Source organism: Phaseolus vulgaris, chromosome 6 (genome assembly GCF_051622355.1).
Source record: "Phaseolus vulgaris cultivar YP4 chromosome 6, ASM5162235v1, whole genome shotgun sequence".
Taxonomy (NCBI): Eukaryota; Viridiplantae; Streptophyta; class Magnoliopsida; order Fabales; family Fabaceae; genus Phaseolus; species Phaseolus vulgaris.
In genome coordinates, this window is record NC_143503.1 from 19,861,721 (window position 1) to 19,882,722 (window position 21,002).

General features: G+C 28.9%; 2 protein-coding genes and 1 non-coding gene across 5 annotated transcripts; 1 reads left to right on the forward strand and 2 right to left on the reverse strand.

Moving 5' to 3' along the window:
- Positions 1 to 2,318: 2,318 nt before the first annotated feature.
- On the reverse strand, positions 2,319 to 5,103 carry LOC137831210 (uncharacterized). Of its 2 annotated transcripts, XM_068638792.2 has the most exons (8): positions 4,844 to 5,103; positions 4,156 to 4,345; positions 3,932 to 4,069; positions 3,636 to 3,714; positions 3,282 to 3,350; positions 3,075 to 3,150; positions 2,671 to 2,727; positions 2,319 to 2,507 (listed from the first exon to the last, which is right to left on the reverse strand). In XM_068638792.2, exons 2-8 carry the CDS (start codon positions 4,336 to 4,338, stop codon positions 2,423 to 2,425), a joined length of 687 nt encoding a protein of 228 aa, XP_068494893.2. In that variant the 5' UTR covers positions 4,339 to 4,345; positions 4,844 to 5,103; the 3' UTR covers positions 2,319 to 2,422. The 2 variants fall into 2 exon arrangements, with proteins under 2 accessions (XP_068494893.2, XP_068494894.2); XM_068638793.2 differs by lacking the exon at positions 2,671 to 2,727.
- A 3,282-nt stretch (positions 5,104 to 8,385) lies between these two features.
- Positions 8,386 to 14,138, forward strand: LOC137831209 (Amidase family protein). 2 transcript variants are annotated; one of them, XM_090303541.1, is made up of 10 exons: positions 8,386 to 8,973; positions 10,103 to 10,438; positions 10,644 to 10,823; positions 10,937 to 11,031; positions 11,133 to 11,208; positions 11,354 to 11,431; positions 11,632 to 11,725; positions 11,810 to 11,859; positions 12,384 to 12,497; positions 13,640 to 14,138. In XM_090303541.1, exons 2-10 carry the CDS (start codon positions 10,319 to 10,321, stop codon positions 13,733 to 13,735), a joined length of 903 nt encoding a protein of 300 aa, XP_090159667.1. In that variant the 5' UTR covers positions 8,386 to 8,973; positions 10,103 to 10,318; the 3' UTR covers positions 13,736 to 14,138. The 2 variants fall into 2 exon arrangements, with proteins under 2 accessions (XP_090159667.1, XP_068494892.2); XM_068638791.2 differs by having other exon boundaries at positions 8,405 to 8,973; positions 10,127 to 10,438.
- A 6,520-nt stretch (positions 14,139 to 20,658) lies between these two features.
- Positions 20,659 to 20,730, reverse strand: TRNAM-CAU (transfer RNA methionine (anticodon CAU)). The gene has a single exon. It is a non-coding gene; the product is annotated as a tRNA-Met (tRNA).
- Between the last annotated feature and the right edge of the window lie 272 nt (positions 20,731 to 21,002).

A 21,002-nucleotide genomic window follows, 5' to 3' on the forward strand; every position in this document is an offset into this window, starting at 1 on the left:
GTTCCCAGACATCTTGGATACGAAGGTGTCGAAGTCATTAATCCAAAAAGAAAGATGAAAACAAAAGGTGTTTATTTATTTATTTTTTGTCTTTGCCCCTTTTATGTGAGGAAATAGATTGTCAGTGAAAGATGATGCAATGATATATTGGCTCGGATGTAACATTAATGGTGACCCTAACAATTAATAAAATAAATAAATAAAAATATCAAATGATCAGTTTTTAAACTTAATGTCCTTACGTCTCAAAACATCAAAATATAAAATATTAAGGAATAAAGACAATATTTAAACTTATTTTTTTTTATTAAAATGTAATTTATCAATTTTAAAATCTTTTATAATTATAGGAAGTATTTATTTTGAAATAATGTTATACTTTTTTACTTAGGGTCACTAACATAATATTGATTATTTAATTTTTTTAAAAAGGGTTTTATTTAGGGTTTAATTTTTTTAATGTCGAGTGTAGATTTGCTTGGCTAGTTTGGAGTCACTGCTTTGAATGGATTCGAGTGCGGTTTGTGTCTCACAATGTTCCTTTGCTGAATTTTTCCCAGTTCAAACTCAGTAATGCTTCAAGCGATATATGGGGAGAGGTTTGGATTGCAGTGGTAAGCGAGTTGTAAAAGCATAGGAACAATGTAATCTTTAATAGGGGTGTGACTGACGTTTCAGAAGTTTTTGTCTTGGTTCAATTAAAGGTTTGGTCGTGGGTCACTGTCAAGTCTCATGGTACGCTTTTCTCCTTTTCTGACTGGTATCTTGACCATCTAATCTGTATGAGGATGATTTGTTGATGTTTTTTTTCCAATGGTTTGTTCTTTTAGGTTGGATCTCAAAGTCCAGTTAGGTGAGTTGGCTTGAGTTTTTTTTATATGGATTGAACCGCCCCTGAAATGGTTCACATTTATTGATTTTTTTGTTGTCGATAAAAAAGAAGAAGTTAGTATTAAGAATGAAAGTAGATTTAGTTTTACGGAAATTCTTATATTTAAAATTTGTTAATAAAAAATAATATAAAGAAGAGATTTCAATATGATAGTTTAAAGATCATCTTGATTAAAATACTTTTGTAGCAAAACTTGATAAAATACTCTTATACATTTATATATATATATATATATATATAATAAAACTTTAACAATTTTTAATAATTCTTTTAAGAACTATATAAGAACTCTATCAAAGCCACATTTCGAATAGAGGAGCTGTGGGTTATGGCCACCACTATTCTGCCGCATCACTTTGATGGTTGAAACACGATTTACAATAATTTTATTTTTTCAATATACTTATAAAGTTTAACAATAATTTTGAAATTCTTAAATATTTTCTTTTTATATAAATATAAAACTCTACATTCCAATTTATTCCTGTGATTCTTAGAATTTACATTTTTTAATAAATAAATTTATAGACCTTTAATGTAGATTAAAAATTAATTAGAATAAAATTAAAATTTAGGAGTTTATTTAAAAATGGAAAAATTAAGGATTAGTTAAAAAAAATTAAAATTCAATTAATAAATTGATAAATAGAATAAAGAGGCAATTTTCCAAAATAAAATTGATCTCTTCTCCCCACTTGGAGTTCAAAATTTTGACTGCTGAAAAACACAAGTTATTTAAATTTCAGTTCGTAAAATAAATAAAAAATCTAAAATATGATTTTTATAGCATTTATTGTAAAGTACTATTTTGATTTAATTGATGGCGTAAAAGAAATAAATTTAAGGATCAATAGGAACAAAATTAAAATTCAATTTGTTTATTCATAAATAAATAGAATAAAAAGAGTAAAATACATTTTTTTCCCTTTTATTTAAGTGAAAACGAAGGTGAATGATAGACGAAACATGGTGCTGAATGGTTCCTCTTTATGTTAATGAGCCAATTTTTCAAAAAGAAAGTTTATTTCTTCCTCTTCCTTGGAATTCGAATTTTGACTGGTGAAAAATACAAATTATTTAATCTTCATTTTTTTATTTAAATACAACAAAATTAAAGTTTCTTGATTAAAATTTAATTTTGTCGATTCAGCATATTATTTTTGTTTCAATTGTTTTTATCAAACTTTAAATTAGTTTAGGATTTTATAGATACTTTTATAATAGAAAAGAAAGTAATTTGACAGCAAAATAGAGATGAGAATCAATCATATTTTGATGGGTTGGAACAAACACACCCATAACAAGTTGAGAAGAACAAAATGATGGAGTTAATTCAAGAGACAGTTTATGGGATGATGATGATTCTGTGAAATATAATAATTACCATGCATAAATCAACTTATAAAATGAAAACAAAAAAGTAGAATTGCAGAATTGCTTAGCAGGAAGCCAATTTTTTCTTATTATAAGATAAATGTTACAGTTGAAGAGCAAATTAATACATGACATTTCTATCTTTGGGGCTGCCCCTTAAAATATCCTTTTTGTAGATTTAGCACCATTGGAAGATGAACCAATTCCAGAAATGTTTCTGGTTTTCGTGACACTTGATGAACTACATGACACAGAGAAACAAGATGACAATTGTTAATGAAAAGAGAACATGAAAAAGGGGAAAAAAAGGTAAATTCAATTCAATCTTATAAACCAAAAACGATGGACCAAAGTGAATAACATGAAATAGTTTCAATGACAGAAAGAAATGATGTTATATGCACCTTTGACTCCTCTGGATACAATTTTTCTTCATTGCTGCAATATTCTTTACCTCTTGACTGTATAAAATTAAAATATATATATATATATATATATATATATATAATTGAAATCAGTATTCAGTTGAGTTTATAAGCTTCAAGAAGCATGATCACAAAACAAAATTATAGCAGACACAACTGTGTGAAACATAATTATAAAATGGAAAATGCTTTCTCTTTTAATGTTTTACCACAGTTGAATCTTTATACGTGGCAAAGGGATGATAAATAACTGAATGCAATCATGCAAGGAAGAATGTAGTTTCTCAATGATCATATTAGAAGCTAGCATCCCCCTCCGAGAGAAAACTTGCTCACTTTCTTAGCTAGATGGAAGCATCAAATGATTATAAAAGAAATATTACCTCTTCATAAATTCTATCTTCGCCTTCTTCATTATGTTGCTCTTCAAATTTGATACATTATATCCAGCTCCATTATCTACAACAGATCATTAAAAACATGAAATAAAAAATAAAAGCTAAAACTTGATCAAATTAAAAATGTACTTGACAAAAGTGCAGTAGTTAGAGTAAACTAAGGAAACAAAGATGAGGGAATTAAAGGGTTACCTCCCCAAAATCTTTTTTTACTTGAAGGTGGAACTTTAGTGCATGGCCTTACTTGCCTGCTCTGTTTTCCTGCAAAAATCCAATACTTTGTGGTGACTACTTGAAACTAAACATTTCACAAGAAATATAACTATTCAAGAATTGCTACATTGCTTCTCGGTAATCATAACAAACCAGTAATTAATAGATCTATTAGTATTTTTTTAATCAAGAAATCATGTTTATTAGAAGTAAAACAATATATACAAAGACAGCAATTCATCCTAAACAAAGAAGAAAAAGTCAGTTAAAACTTAGACAAGCACCCTCCCACAACCAAAAATACATTGAAAAAAACAGGGACTAGGATCATACTTGCATCTTCTTTTTTGTACAGTTGCTTGATTCGATCAAGTGCTTCATTCTCAGCCTGAGCCATTTCCTTTCCTTTTGCCTATGCATAGAATTGGAAGTGAGATTACTTACTCCACACCTTTAAATATTGATACCATGTCCATTGTAAAATATGAAATCTAAGAGGAATCATTCACTTAATTAGATTCGACCAGAACTAAGATAGTGACTAAATAAGTTATATATACTTCTTCTCTTTCATTTAAATTAACCGAGCCTGAAAAGACAAAACATCAAAGCAAATATAAAAAGGTTACCTCATACAGTTGTGCCCATCTAAATGACACTTTCTTTTCTTTCATCCTCTTAATGACTTCATTAGTAGAATTTGTGCCAAACTGCTTTTCAAAAAACTTCTTCCACAACTTATCAGTTACAGGGCTGAGATCTCTTCCCTGCAAAACCACATCAAGCATGTTAGATAAACACTTCATTCTTGTTCAAAGTTTCATTGACAGTCAACAAGAAGAGACCATGTTACCTTTGTGGACTTCTCCACGTGCATCAACTGGTCAACTGTGCAGTGAGGTAAGATTCGCTCAAGCAGATGCTGATCAACATAACCAACATTTCCAAGGTACCTTACATTATCTATCACTTTCTGAACGCAAAGATCAACCAGAGTTGGTATCTTTGGTGCACAAAATTCATCTCTTCTCATCATAATGTCACTGCTCATCAAGAAAGCAACACAACAATAGAATTCTATTAAAAATACTAACCAACCATCAAAACTATCTAAATTCATATGATATGTATAAATCTTCTAATTTTCAGTTGATCAAGCAGAACCTGACATAACCAAGATAATTTAAAATATCACCCCTTCTTACTCAGTACATGAATTAGTCAAGCTAAAATCAACCACAACAACAATCACAACATTGAATTAGATCACACTCACTTGCAATCACAGATTTTAATTAACCTTCAAACATGAAAAACAGAAGATCTATAAGGTTCTTCACCTTGTTCCAGAAATTTTACTTATTTATCACACACAAATCACACAATACCCTAATTCCCAATTCAAATCCACCCAAAGGGAAATTCAAAATCCCAAAAAAATTATCAATTGAATATTAAAAGATGAACATAGATCCCTCATATAATCGAAACAAAAACTCAATTAATTGAAACACAGATTAAAACTTTTTCGATTTGCTTACAAATTCGATCGAAACTAAAGATGATCGAACAGAAGGGACACGACCGTCCACAAAGCGAAGATGGAGAGAGGAATAGAGAGTGACAACAAAGATTGCACGAAGAGGAGGACTCAGGCGCGTGATAGTCACGTGCTTTGATTTTTCTCGAAGCCGAAAATGCTAACATGCGCCCAGGAGACGGTCTCGATGTGAAATTCTTCATACATTCCCCAATCCAATAAATAATAATGGGGTGACCTTTTTTTGTTCACATTTCTTTTGGGAAAAACAAAGAAAGAAAATAAACTAAATTTTATTCAGTTTTTACTTTCTCTTTATTTTAGGGAGAATAAATAATCTTATTTGATCATTTCATTTGTCTGACTTTTAATGTTAATCTTGTTTAATTATTTGATTTGTTTGATTTTTTTTAATGTCATATTTGTTTAATCAATAGATTTGTTTGATTTTTAATGTGAATTTGGTTAATAGATTGTTTTGTTTTGATTTTTAATGTCAAATTTTGTTAATAGATTGATTGATAATAACAGAAAATAATTATGAGTTGTGATATTTTTTATGATAATAAAAAATAAAACATAATTAAAATAATAATAATTATTATAATTATTATAATAAATTTAATTTCAAGTATCACTAAAAATTATATTAAAATTATAAAATATGGAAAATATACAAAATAATTATAAAAGTAATATTTTATTAATTTTATAATCAATAGATTTTTTTTATTTTTAATGTGAATTTGGTTAATAGATTGATTTGTTTTGATTTTTAATGTCAAATTTTGTTAATAGATTGGTTGGTAATAACAGAAAATAATTATGAGTTGCATGTTTAGTTTAAATTGAGAGAATATATTTAATCTGTCATCATTAGTGAACATACACGTTCGTCAAGGTACATATGTGATATTTTTTATGATAATAAAAAAAAATTAAAATAATTATTATTATTATAATAAACTTAATTACAAGTATCATTAAAAATTATATTAAAATTATAAAATATGGTAAATATACAAAATAATTATAAAAGTAATATTTTATTAATTTTATAATCTTATAGCTATATAATAAGAATACTTGTAAATTTTTATTAAAATAAAAAATAAAAGTATGATAAAAGTATATACAATAAATATATGTATTAAAACAGTTTAAAATATTTTAATTTTTATTTAAAAATTGTGATTATAATTATACAATAAAAACACTTATAGGTAATTTTTTTAGACACCAAAAAATAAAATTTTAGTAATGAATATAAAGATAAAAATTTTAAAAAAATAATAAAAAATCTACACCAATATATCTTATTATATATTTTTCAACCTTTCATTTTTGTTATGTGACTGGATATCACTTACTTTTAATATAATTGGAAATGAAGTTTTACTATGCGTTGCATTCTATATAATTTAACTTGTAATTCTATTTTTTTTTTAATTCTTCAACCTCCTTTTCCATATTTTCTCTTTTTAATTTATCTTTTCTCTACATATTTTACTTAATTTTCTCTTTTTATTTTTTTTAATAAGTGGATTTGGGGAGTGAAAAATGATGAAAACTAAAGAAATAAAGTAAACAAATGATGTTCTTTGAATTAAGAAAAAGATAATAAAAAATGAAAAAAAAAATTATGAAGTTTTCCCTAGTGCATGCTAGGGTTACATCACATTTAAGGTAATTCTTATGGAACACTTGTTTCTAGTGACATTGAGAAGTCCTGTAAGTGTATGTGATGACACATTTTCTAGGCCAATTTAACTATCTAATGCATGTTAGAGTTACATCTCATCTAAGGTAACTTCTACTCAACACAACACATGTTCTCAATGACATATTCAAGACCTACATGTTTGCCACTGTGCACGTTACACGTGTCTTGAGTCACTCCAACCACTTAGTGCATGTATGAGTACATCCCATCCAAGATAATTTTTTTTCTCGAAACGTTTTTCCAGTGACATTAACAAGTCTTACATGTGTGGTAATGTGCATGTGTATGTGATACATGTGTCCTGAGTCATCCCAATCATCAAATGCTTATTAAGGTTACATCTCATCTCACCCTCTATTGTTAAAGTATAAATTAGTGCACTTGAATGATTGGAAGGATGTAACATTTGGAACTCATACAAGGGAAAATGGTCTACATTGAAGAATTGAATGCTTACAATTATTTTTTTCCTCAATTGATTGTGAGGGTGACATGTATGCATTCTATAGGTCCCAAATGACATTATCCTAAATCATCTAAAGACATTGGAAGTGAACTATTGTTCACTGGTGGTCAAGAAGTTATAAATATGTTTTACCACAAGTCATTACTTTCTTTTGGATAAACTTACCAAGTGGTTTGCATTGTGACAAATAAAAATATGCAAGATATAATTAGGTGGCATTCTCGATTCCTATAATACTATCACTTTTTGTGAATTTGATGACAATGGAATGAGATTTCGTTGATTATGGAGCTTGGTGTAGTAATAGGTGTAGGGTAATTGCAGTTTTTAAGTTATGTAGTAAGGGATGTATAATTAAAATGTTATAGTGTCAGTGAGATGCAATAAAATTTATTTTTGTGAAAAAAGAAACCACTTTAATGATTTTCTTGTTAAGAAGTGTGGTGTTGCTAGTTTTTGTAAAACATTGTGAAATATTGAATGATATGATATTTTGGTAAATATTTATTTTTATTTTTGTTTTGTTTTGATACTATGTTTTTACATTTCGAAAACATATTTAGACTTTGAGAGTTACATTGTTGGGTTAATTGAAAAGAAAAAGTGCAGACAATCAAGTTCATTCACCATTGAATTTGTTATTGATTATCCTAATATTATCATTATTTTAATCCTTACACAAAGTTGAACCTCACAAAAAAAAAAGTCAATCAAATTCAACATAATCTTATTAACAAAACAAACGTCTATTAACATATTCAGGATCTCACTTGTCTCTAAGGTTTACTAACATCCTTTATTCCAAAATGACCACCCTTCCAAGCATTTATACCAACACCCTCTTTACTTCCATTAGTTCCAACATCCTCCACATGAACTACACAATAAAATTCCATCTCAACATCCTCCATTCCATTAGGTACCCATCAAATTCAGTCATTGCATCTTTCAAACCATCACTCTCATTGCCCAAACTTCATTATTTTCAGTATCACTTTCAATTGCTTCAACGTACTCAATTATATATATGTTTCACTAGTAAAATTGTTCACCATAACTTTCTACTACCTCTCTATTTTTTTCAAAGTTAACCAACACATAATTATTTCAAATTTTTATCCATCATTCTTTTTTTAGATTTCCACCACACTAATTTAAAAATTAAATAGAACATCGTGCTGAGACAACTAGAAAAAGGTGAGTATAATTGATTTGTTTATTAATGACATGCAACTAATTTTAAGCTTAATTACTTTGCAATGAAAGTTTAAAAAATATAGGTAGTTTGGTAAATTAAATAATTATATAATTTTTTTTTCTCTTCTTCTTATCATCATGAGTATAAGAGATAACAGTTATGTTTCGTTCATTCATTGATTCTCATTTTTTTTTTCTTACTGAAAAAATGATACTATCCACACTTCAAACCCCTCGCTCCCTTTCTCGCCTCTCGCTCACTCGCCACTCCCACTCCTACACCTCACGCGCCTCCCTAACAGACCAAACCCCAACCCTCACCACCTCGCCTCCGCCGCACTCGGAAATCCTCTCCACCCGCCAAACCCTCCTCTCGCGCCGTGCCTCCGCCGCCGACCTCGCCCTCTCCCGCCTCGCGCGCCTCCGCCTCGTCGAGCCCCGTCTCCGCGCATTCCTCCACCTCCCAGACGACGACGCCCTCCATGCCCAGTCTCGCAGACTCGATGCCCGCATTGCCGCCGGCGAAGACCCAGGTCCCCTCGCCGGCGTGCTCGTCGGCGTGAAGGACAACATTTGTACCAAGGACATGCCGTCCACGGCTGGGTCGCGCGTCCTGGCGGGGTACCGGCCGCCTTTCGACGCGACGGCGGTGAAGAGGGTGAGGGAATTGGGGGGAATTGTGGTTGGGAAAACCAATATGGATGAGTTTGGAATGGGAAGCACCACTGAAGCTTCTGCATTTCAGGTTCTCTCTCTCCTAATACTGCATTTAGGATTTTTTTATTATGGATTATATTGCAATTTGAATTTTTTGTTTAAGAGTTAATTGTTTTCTTAACTTTTGAAGCTTAGTACGTGGTATGCATGTTTAGGTTTGAATGAGCATTCAAGCTCAACTAAACTCTACTACTAGTACTACTGCTATTATTTAGTTATACTAGTATTAATGGTGTTTTAGTCTGAAAATTTTCTAAATTTTGATTTTAATATTTTATTTTTGGGTACTTAATTTTTTGAATCACCCATATTTTCCTACCCATATGCAGGAAAATGTTTGGATATTTAAAAAAAATGTTAATGGGCGTCTCAGTCATCCAATCACAAATTATCACCACCCATATAAGCTATAAAAGTCAACAAATTTACCATATAAATGGCAATGTAACACTATTTTAGCATGTTAGTACATATTATTTTTTTCTCTTTAAAGATACACGGGCAAAAGTTATTAGTTTTAAAATTGATGACAAAAATCAAAATTTGGATATTCTTTACGGACTAAAAATTCCATTAATCTTTATTTTTATTACTATATCGGAAGTGCTTTAAGTCAGAAATGAGGCAAGAGAGGAGGATTTCTGTATAGTTAAGGCTCTGACCGAATTTGTTCCCTCGCACACACTATTGTTGATGTTTTGGAATTGAGTTCAGTAGATTACGTTATAAAGGTGATTGGAGATTCAGAAGGTTGATGCTGAATGTGTTGAGTGGTGTGATTTTAAGAGCATTGTGGGATGCGAGGTGTCTCTAAGAATGTATGTTCTAAATTGTCAAATGCCCAGCTTGCATTGTTAATTTGTGGATGAGTGACTTTGATATGACTGCGCTTTTCATTTGTGTCTAGGAGTTGAAATATTGATTAGCTGTTCTATTGGAAGTAGGATTCCAGTGTTTCTTTGGTAGAGAAAATGAGGAATGAAAATTGTCAATGAATGACTTGATGGACCTTACATGCAATAATGTGTTGCTAATTTTCATTCTTGCTATGTTATTTCCCTTGTTATTGCAAAGTTTCATGGAACAAGAGGGATTGTGTGTGGGTCCTAGCTTTATTATTTGTATTTCCCATTTATAACTGCGATTGGTTTACTCAGGTGCTGCATATGTTCATTCAATAGGTGACTGCCAACCCATGGGATGAGTCTAGGGTGCCAGGAGGATCATCAGGAGGATCAGCAGCTGCAGTTTCTTCCAGACAGTGTGTTGTATCACTGGGAAGTGACACTGGTGGAAGTGTGAGGCAGCCAGCATCTTTTTGTGGCGTTGTAGGTTTGAAGCCAACATATGGGCGTGTCTCAAGATTTGGACTTATGGCATATGCATCATCACTTGATACCATTGGCTGCTTTGGTTCATCAGTTGCTGATACTGGGATTCTCCTTCATGCAATTGCTGGTCATGATAGATTTGATGCAACCTCAAGTAAGCAGGTAGGTAGGAGTATGAGTTTTTGCAAATTTTGGTCTAACTTTTCTAAGCCATCCAATTTCTCATTGTTGGCAAGGGATATTAATAATGTTTAGTAATCTGTTCCTCAATAAGATCGGTGATTGCTGAAATCAGTGGATGTAAGTGTTATTTAGTTCTTGTTATTAAGCCAATGTCTTTTCAATAATATATAGTTTCATTTTCCAGGATGTGCCTGACTTTCAATCCCAATTTGCCTCTGTGAGCTCCTTGGAAAGTAAACCCTTGAAGGGACTGAGAGTTGGTCTGATCAGTGAAACTATTGACAAGGGTGTTGATGCTGGAGTAATTTCAGCAATTCGTGCCGCTGCTTTGCATTTTGAGGAATTAGGATGCTCTGTGAATGAGGTCCGTATCATTTTTCTCTAATTATGAATCACGACTTCCATTGGTTCTTTTGATGTCCTTTTGCAGTTTTTATTTTCAGGATGTCCTTTTCATTTGCTACAAACTTATTACAGGTCTCACTGCCATCCTTTTCCCTTGGGTTGCCAGCATATTATATCCTTGCTGTGTCTGAATCATCTTCCAACTTGTCTCGCTATGATGGTATCAGGTCAGTGACTCGACTCACTTTTCTTATTTCACTCTCCCCTCAATACATTTTCTTTGATAAACCATTAGCCTGGCTTTAATTGGCCATTTGTATATATTTAGATATGGAAACCAAGTTTATGCTGATGAACTAGATTCTCTTTATGGAGGTTCCCGAGCTGAAGGGTTTGGTTCCGAGGTACACACCTCTCATTCCTTCTTAATTCCAAATTTGGCTCCAAGATGTGTGGTAGCTTAGCTTTACATACACCGGATTAAAAGAAATGGTCCATGTATGTGTTGGTATTGCTATTTAAGCTACCTTTCAATTTGAAATGTCTCAGGTCAAAATGAGAATTTTGATGGGAACATATGCCCTTTCAGCTGGTTACTATGATGCATATTACAAACGTGCACAGCAGGTACTACTAATGTTGTTTTATTTATTTCTTCGTAGATCTGATCTAAGTCATAATGAGTTTGAATTCAGTTTTATATTATGGGTCGCAAATACATGTTGCTTTAAGAAGTTTTAAGTTTCTGGAGTTAATCAATTTCATCATCTTCTAGAAGTTTAGTGTTTTAATGATAACATTAAATATTTATGAATGTTATGTTACAGGTAAGGACCATAATTAGGAATAGCTTTAAGGAGGCCCTCAGTCAAAATGACATCTTGATTTCCCCTGCAGCTCCTTCAGCTGCTTATAAAATTGGTTAGCGTCTTCATCTCTTTGTGTTTGCATTATAGAACTTTAGTATCTGCGTTCTAATTGTTTTATTTCCTTTGGCACTTGCAGGTGAAAAGAAAAATGATCCTTTGGCTATGTATGCAGGCGATATTATGACTGTAACCATTTCATTCTTGAACAAGATTTCTATCTCATAGTTTTGATTGTTTGTGTGTGTCCAGATAGTGTTAGTGTGAAGTCTTAGACATGTGGTATTGAAATTCTTGAACTCCACTTAGCTCAAGCCCGAGTCATGCATGAACTGCTTAAACTTCAAACCCTGTTAGCACTTCAACTGGCCACATAACTGATGGTGATCAGATATGACAAAAGATCTAGATTAAGCTTTAGAAAATCGAGATGGGTGCTAACTCATCCAGGAATTATATTTGCTAACCATTAACTGTCAGGTTGGTTGCATTGCATGAGTTCATTCTCAACATGTGCTTAGTATGTAGTAGTTCGAGTTCTAGAGGCTCAACAAGGGAATTTCCCATTGGAATTAAGTCACCATTTAGCATACCTAATTACCCAATCGTTAAGTTTTTTATATTCTCTGTAATGTCTGAAGTTTCATTCATATACAGTAACACATCATACATAGTTTTTTGTCCTTCTTAATTGATGATTTTTCTTTTTACAGGTAAATGTTAATCTAGCTGGATTACCTGCCTTGGTTTTGCCATGTGGCTTTGTTGAGGATGGACCTGCAGGCCTTCCTGTTGGTCTGCAAATGATTGGTGCAGCCTTTAACGAGGTATTGACTTTTCCTGTCCACTACAATGGACTCCTTGTTGATGGAGCTCTTTATATTACTGTTAGTTTTGCTGATAAAAAAAATATATAACTGGTAGTTTTGTTTTCTTTACCAGTCTTTAATTCTTAAAAATATTAAATAGGAAGATGCTGATACGTTATAGATCTTTTTGAACTAAGTTGAAAATGATAAAACAAAGTTCAAGGGAAGAAAAAATAAATAAATAGAAAGCTTTTGGGCTAATGTAAAATTCTAAAAAAGTTTGGTTCCTCTTATGCCTCAAATTAGATATTTGTGTAAAGAATGCAAATGGCATTGATCTCAATGTTTTGATATGGTGTCTATTTTTCTTTCTCGGGGTGGATCTAAGATTTTTGTTCCAAAATTCTGCTTTTCTGTGAGCATGGATGTTTTGTTTCATGCGCCTAGATTTGATAGAAAATCTCCCTTTTTGTGATGCCACACACGTGGGGAAAAGCTGGAAAAGGAAGTAGAATGTGTATAAGTTCAACAGATATTGAGCAGAAAGACTATCAAAATTTGAAAGGTGAATACTAAAGAGAGGAAATATTGCTAATTAAGTTTTCTTAAAACTCCAGCAGCATGAAAGAAGTAAAAATTTATAAATACAATCAAATATAATAGGAATTCCCAACCCCGTGGCAGATTTCGTGACAAAATTCTGAAAAGTTATTAGGTGATGTAAAAGTGATTTTGACTTGTACAAATGAACAAGTGATTTCTCCCATGTGTGTTAAAATATCCATAAATTTTTATGATAGCTAGTTTATCATTCTTTGCTTATAAGATTCAAAGTTAAAGGGCGAGCCTTGGTGCAACAGTTAAGTTGTACCTTGGTAATTGGTTAGTCATGTGTTTGAGTCCGGAAACAACCTCTTCACATAAGTAAGGATAAGCCTCCGTACAGTAATCTTTCTCCAGCCTTTTGCATTGGGCTATGTTAGTATCAAATTGAAAGTTATCATACAGTCAAAGTTAACTAATGTGATCCTACTCATATTTTGGAGACTTTTGTTAAATAACATATATAACTGAGGAAAATGTGGTATGTGATATTCTGCAAGAGTATATTTTTGACATTGAGCCACAGAATCATCCTTTGGCTTGGAATTAAATTGCAGGGAGAACTGCTGAGAGTGGGACACATCTTTGAGCAAACTCTTGAAAATTTCAGATTTGTTCCACCGATTGTAGCTGATGACGACATTGCATTCTGAGTATAATTTTATCATTCCACATTTTTGTGTTCCCTCAATATTCCTTTAGTTTCTTGACACTGAGGTGGCTGGAGCAGGTATTTTTCAGCACCGGTAATGCTTCTCTAAATTTTTTAGCCTTACTACTGAAAGAGGGTTTTGTGAGAAATTTCACTATTTGAAATTGAATATTTTCACAATAAACCTTCATTCAACTAGTTTTTTGATGAGGGGGTCACCTGCTACGGTTAGCAATTGGATGAATTATTAAATGTTGTGTTTATTTAGTTAAGAACTAGCTAGATTGATCAGTGTAAAGGAGCAAATGGTCTTTGCTCTTACCAAACAATTTATCCTTGTAATTTATTCTTGAGGATTTCTTTTGAATAAGGGTGTTTGTTAACATTTCTAATTTATTTTTAAATTTGGTTGCATACAAAGGCTTTAATCAGTATACTGGTTACATTGAAATGTGTTTGTAACTACAGAACAATTAATGTTAAGTCCAAAAATCCATTGTTACAAGAATTTAATCTCCATTGATACAGTAGAGTTTATACCGTTGACCAATAAAAATCATGATTTTTGAAGTATTTATTGTATATGAACATTTTGATAGCGTAAAAATATTGTTTATATTGTGTATGCATTAGTTATTTATTTGTTTTTGCTACAGCTAGTGTTGTGAATAATAAGAGTAACATGAACAATGAACAATGTAAAGTAACATTTGTTTCCTCCATGAATCTTGTGTTGTTTGGTAGTCTGAAGCAAAACTGAATCGTGATTCTTTTATTTGAAGAAAAGAGGAGGGGTTTTTCATGAATCTTGTGTTGCAGTGGTGACGTGGTTCAGAAGTATCCAACAAATGAGATGATTAGGAACTAAAATCTAAAATAATGAATTTGTAATAATTAAAATACAAGTGACATTTATATGCACTAAAACATAAAAAGTAATATATCGGCAAACGCTAAAATAAAAAATTACATGTTTGAAGTGATTAATATATATATATATATGTATATATATATATATATATATATATATATATATTTGTAAGAAATAAAAATGAATGTACTATATTTATAGAGATTTTATTTATGTTTCATAAGAAGATTTTAATTATTAATGAATGACATTAATGAACAATAATTAAAAGATTAAAAATTACAAAAAAAATTAGGTAAAAGAAAAAACCCACAATTCATATAACATTACATTTGTGATGTTATTGTTGAATAGGGTAAAGTTGGATAGGTTTAGGTTAAATATAACATTTACTTATTTAACTATTTTCCAGACTTCATAGTTTTGTGCAGTAAAATGAAATAGAAAAAAAATGAAAATCAGAAATACAACTCTTATCAGAGCCAAGTTTCACTCCTGGAACCTGTGGATTATTAGTTCATCAAGCTTTCGCCACGCTACTCTGATGGTTGAAATATAATTCAAAATATGTTTATTAATTCAAATATAATAATTTTTTTATAAAGTTACAAATTGTTTGCTTAGATACGTTTTCCAATATGTTTCAAATGAAAAGCTTTCATCTAAAAAATTATAAATTTAGGAATTTTAAAAATAAATTTGAGAATACATTAGTTTGTATTTGACCTTCCAATATAAATAAATAAATTGTAAATACCATTAGTAATTTTTATTTCTAAAAAAGTAATACTTTTTTTTTCTTTCTACCTACGTATCAAAACTTGAAAATTTAATGATGAATTATTTCTAAGTCAAAGATAAGGATGGGCAAAAAAATTTAGCTTGGTGAAACTATTCTATTTTTGAAACTCTGATCCATTAAAAATTCATTTTTTTTAAATCTAGTTTTTTACTTTGATCCATATTTTATAATATTTTTAGAACTAATTTTCATTTTGTTTAAAGATATTTTGGAAATATAAATAGAATATAGGATATGAGTATCATTTCTTAATCTTTTCTTGGTAAATTAATTTTCAAGGACGAAATTTTTTGTAATTCGAGATATTGTAATAGTCGTAAAAAACATAGTAGTCCCCCATCATTTATATCTCTAAAATTTTCATTCTTCCTTATTTTTTTCTCTCTTTACCATCCCTTCTCTCCAATTTCTCTAAATTTCCTTCTCAATTTCTCATCTATTTCAAAATGTGATTACATCGTGTCGTAGTTAGGGAGTTAAAGATCAATTCTACACAATTAGATTTTTAAATAAAGTTTCTAATTACTCTAAATATCTCTTATTCTCCGCTTTTTCTTATGATTTTGTCATCAATTTTTGTGTGTCAGTTGAGAAAAGCATCCTTTCAACTTGATTAACCTTATACTAAAATTTTGTTATGTTTGGATAATTTGTTCCAGGTCCCTAGATTTTGTGGTTCCTCTGCTTGAGTTAGAATTTTCATTGGAATAAAGAAATTCAGGTAAGGGAAGATATTTATGTTTTTTATAGAACCTTAAGATAGTGATTTAGATAATAAATTAACCTAATAACTAGATTATGCAAGTTAGGGTATAAAGTTAGTTAATTATTAAATTTGATTATGGGTTGATGAGAATATGAGTTTGAATAGTTGAGATTGTATTGAAATGATTGAAGAATGATGTTTGATCGGATTTTAGTTTGGATTGATCATTTTGAACTTTTTATAAGTTGTATGATTGGATTGTAATTGAAATTATCTTTAAATTTTTTATTTTTTTAAATTTTCTTCCTTTCCTTCTTGTATCTTCAATGAATTTGATTATATATGATTTATTTTTATAAATTTAAAATGAATATATGATATGGATTGGTGTGAAGATGGAATGTGTATGAATTTGAGATGTATGTGTAATTGTTTTGAGAAATCTACAATGATATATGATCAATTGAATTGTATAAATTCTAAATGATATGGATTGGTGTGAATGATGGATGGTGTAGGAAATTGAGATACATGTGTAATTAATTTTGGAAATCTTAAATAATGTATGAGTGATTGATATGCATTGTATGCGAATGATATGTATGTGAATGACGAAAGCATGTATGAACTTGATCCCATACATAATGAATGAGATGTTGTGTATTGGTCCATTAAGTATGTAAACCCATGTTTTAACATAGATCATCTAGCTTTATTGATGACTAAGTCACATAGACTAAGATATTAGTTGAGTTGGTGAGAAGTTAATGAGGGAATTTATACACACCGTAATTGCTTAATCTCACAGTTTTGGATGTTTGAACTTACTCTAATTTTCTTTTAGATTCGTGTGTAGATATAAGTCTTGGGTATTGGATAAGATGTTAATCTCTAGTAGGGTCATATTTAATGAGTCTTCCAGAAGATGATAGATCCATATGCAATTAATGTGATTGAAATGAAATCAAAGTACTGAGGATTGAAAGGAGATTAAGGTATTGTGATTGCAAATGGATCTATGTGGAGTCAATGTGATTGAAATGAAATCAAAGTATTGTGGACTTAAATGAAATCTAATGTTTGTGTTTGGAAATAGACCCATATGTAGTCTATATGATTAAAATGAAATTGAATTATTGTGAATGGTATTTGGATTTTTGTGTGATTATGTTTGAATGAAAATGAAACTAAATTAATTATGAATTACTAATCAAATTGGTTTTAATTATATAATTTTTTTGTTGAAACTTTATTTCAATAACTTACCCTTGCATGTGTTTGTTTATGTATGAACAGGTGAAAAAACGACATTTGGAGAGAAATACAGGAATAAATATTTTTTTTATTTCTTTTTTTTTTTGTAAATAAATATATTTATACATATATTATGTGAATTAATAAAGTTTATATTTGATGCGATGATATTTTTTTATGTATTACATCATTAAAACTCAATTGAATAAATATATAAAGATATTATAAATTTTTGAGTTAAAACAAGTTATCAATATAGTTTCCACGAATAAATTGATCACTATGATCTATTAATCTACTTTTTATTTGAACTATTATTAAAAAAAGTGTAAAATACAAAACCTATTTGAATAAATTTTTTTTGCAATAAAATAAAATAATTTAGGAAGAAAATATAAATAATTGATTATGGTTTTTCACATATTCGATTATGTTTGTTTTTCAAGTATACATATATAATCTCTCATTATTCTATAGAGAAAGTGCTTTTATTTCATATTTGCGGTGTATGAGTGTGAAGCATTTAAACAACATTTTATTGTTGTATTATTAAAAACAAGACACTATTTGAATAAAAAAAATTTGCAATAAAATAAAATAATTTAGGAAGAAAATATTAATAATTGATTATGGCTTTTCACATATTCGATTATGTTTGTTTTTCAAGTATACATATATAATTTCTCATTATTCTCTAGAGAAAGTGCTTTTATTTCATATTTGCTTGTATGAGTGTGAAGCATTTAAACAACATTTTATTGTTGTATATGAACAAATTTTGGAGGCTTAACTTAAACATGTGTTGTATACTTGTGTTTAAACTAAGAATAATTTAACAAATAGCCTAGAGAGATATTGTGAACTTGTATAGTCCAAAAATAGTCATGAAAAATATCTATAAATAATTAATTTGTTTGATCAAACTCTTTACATTCTATATTGAAGAATTGATGTATTCAAGTGAAAATAAAAGTTTTTATTTTCTCTATCAATTACTTGCATCTGCATTATAAAACTTTTTTGTTAACCTTTTTTATGAAATCACTATAACTCCCCTTTTAAGTTTTTAATAGGATAAACTGTACAAATCTTGACAAATTTATAATTTTATTCAAAATATTTTTTCTAGAGTCGTCCTTCATTTTCATATTTATCAAATGACATGTTTATCCTCTTTTAATCCTTTCCATGTTTTGATTTCTTTTCCAATTTTATAATTAAATAGTCATGAGTCTTGTAACTAAGTTTTTTCAATTTTACAATCAAATAGTGATGAGTCTTGTAACTAAAAGAATAGTTTTATACCCATTTGTTAGAGAGATTGATTGAGTTCCTTTTGGTTCTTACCTTCCTTTTTACCTAATTCAATTTTGCCAAATATTATTATTTAATCTTTTATTTATATGATTTACTTTATTGATTTCTACTATCCATTAAAAAAATAATTTCCATATTTATTTCGTTATTCATATGTTTTTCTATAAATTTCCATGATCTATTTCGTTAAATCAATGTTGGTTAATTTAATATTTAAATACATTTGTAGTTAATATTAAAAAGGTAAATTTTTATTTTTAGAATTTTTAATAATTCAAAACTTGCCATTATATAAGAAAAAGTCAAATAAAAAAGTAAGTCAAAACAAAAAATCTCAACATAGGACCTCACGCTCTACCAACTGAGCTAAACAGATATCTGATTATTTTATTTGTAATTTTAATTCGTAGTCAATTTTAATTTCAAAATTGTTTGATAGCTTTTCAATTTTGTCTTTTTATATATAAATAGACACCAAAATTCCAATTGATTGTCACGATTCTTAGACTTTACGTCTTTTATAAATAAATTTATGGACTATTAACTTTAATGTACATATTTAAATTTTGAATATGTTAAAAAAAACTATTTATGTTAATGAAAAAGAAAAAAAATATTTATAAAAAATATAATTTTAAAATTTTAAGTAGAATAAAATTAATTTTTTAGGTTTTTATTTAAAAATAGTAAAATTTTAGGATAAATTGTAACAAAATTAAAATTAAAAAAATATGCAATATATACATATAAATAGAATAAAAAGACAATTTTTCAAATAGAAAAAGTATTTCTTCTACCTACTTGAAGTCAAAATTTGACTTGTAAAAAACACAACTTATTTCAATTTCATTTCATAAAATAAATAAAAAAAATCTAGATATAATTGGTAAAATATTAATTGATGGCCTAAAAAATTTAAGCACAATAAAATTAAAATTGAACACTTAGAATTGATAGTTATATTTTCTGACATAATAAAATAAATGAAAAATATTAAAAACGAAGCACAATCTAATGTATATCCAAAATCGATTTATTATATTAAACCTGAAGAATATATATAGCAATTACTAAATAGCAAGATAATGAATAATTATTAGAAGAATGAGTAAAGAGGATGAAGAGAATAATAGATTTAATTAGCTATTTAATATAGAAGATCATATCTTATTTAAAGAAAATAAACACATTTTATTTTTTTTAAACTTTAGAAGTTAAAATTGTTTATCTGATTACTAAGATAATGTTGATAGGAATCTTATCTTGAAGTGATAATTTTTATTTGTAAAACTTATCTTAATTTATAAAGTGATATGTTCACTATTTAGTACTTTTTGATTTCTTTTTCTATTAAAGAAAATAGTATTATACCCATATTTTTTTATAAAATTTGATTCATGAGCTTTTTTTTATTACCGTCTTCTATATCATGTCTCTTTTAATTTTATCCAACATTAATCTCTAATTTTTTATTTCTATGATTTATTTGGTTAATTATATGATTTTTTAATAAATGGGTTTTATATATGTTTCTTTGTTTATATTTTTTATTTATAAATTTGTATGATTTAATTAATTGAATCTTATCCTTAAATTATTTTAAAACAATCTACGAAGAAATCATATAGGACGAAAATCAAAATTTAGTAAGTGAAATAGCTCATTCGAATTTGAAATATAATTAATAAGAATTTTAATAAAAAAATAATAATTATGGGATATTGAATTTTGATGTATGCTTCATAGTTTTGTGCAGTAAAATGAAATAGAAAATTAGGAAAAAAAAGAATAGAAAAAAAAGAAATGGAAAATTAGGAAAAAAGAATAGAAAATAAAGAAATGGAAAATTAGGAAAAAAAGAATAGAAAATAAAAGAAAAAAGAAAAAAGGAAAAAGGAAAAAGGAAAAAGGAAAAAGGAAAAAGGAAAAAGGAAAAAGGAAAAAGAAAAAGAAAAAGAAAAGAAAACTAAAAATTATCAGAGCCAGGTTTCGATCCTGGGACCTGTGGGTTATGGGCCCACCACGCTTCCGCTGCGCCACTCTGATGGTTGTGTTAAATTTAACAATATATATTTTATAATGTATTTGTACTTTTTGTTTTCCAGACTTTGAAAATTGTTTTAATACTCTTAAATCTTGTTTCTAAATTCCAATTTATTCTTCTTATGGATCCTTAAACTTTAGATTCTTCATAAAAAATATATTCAACATTAATTTGTTTTGAATTTTTATTTCCTCTTCAAGATAATCACATTAATTTCAATTTTGTCATAATTAAGTCTAAAATTATATTTTTATATCTAATTTATGATATTGAG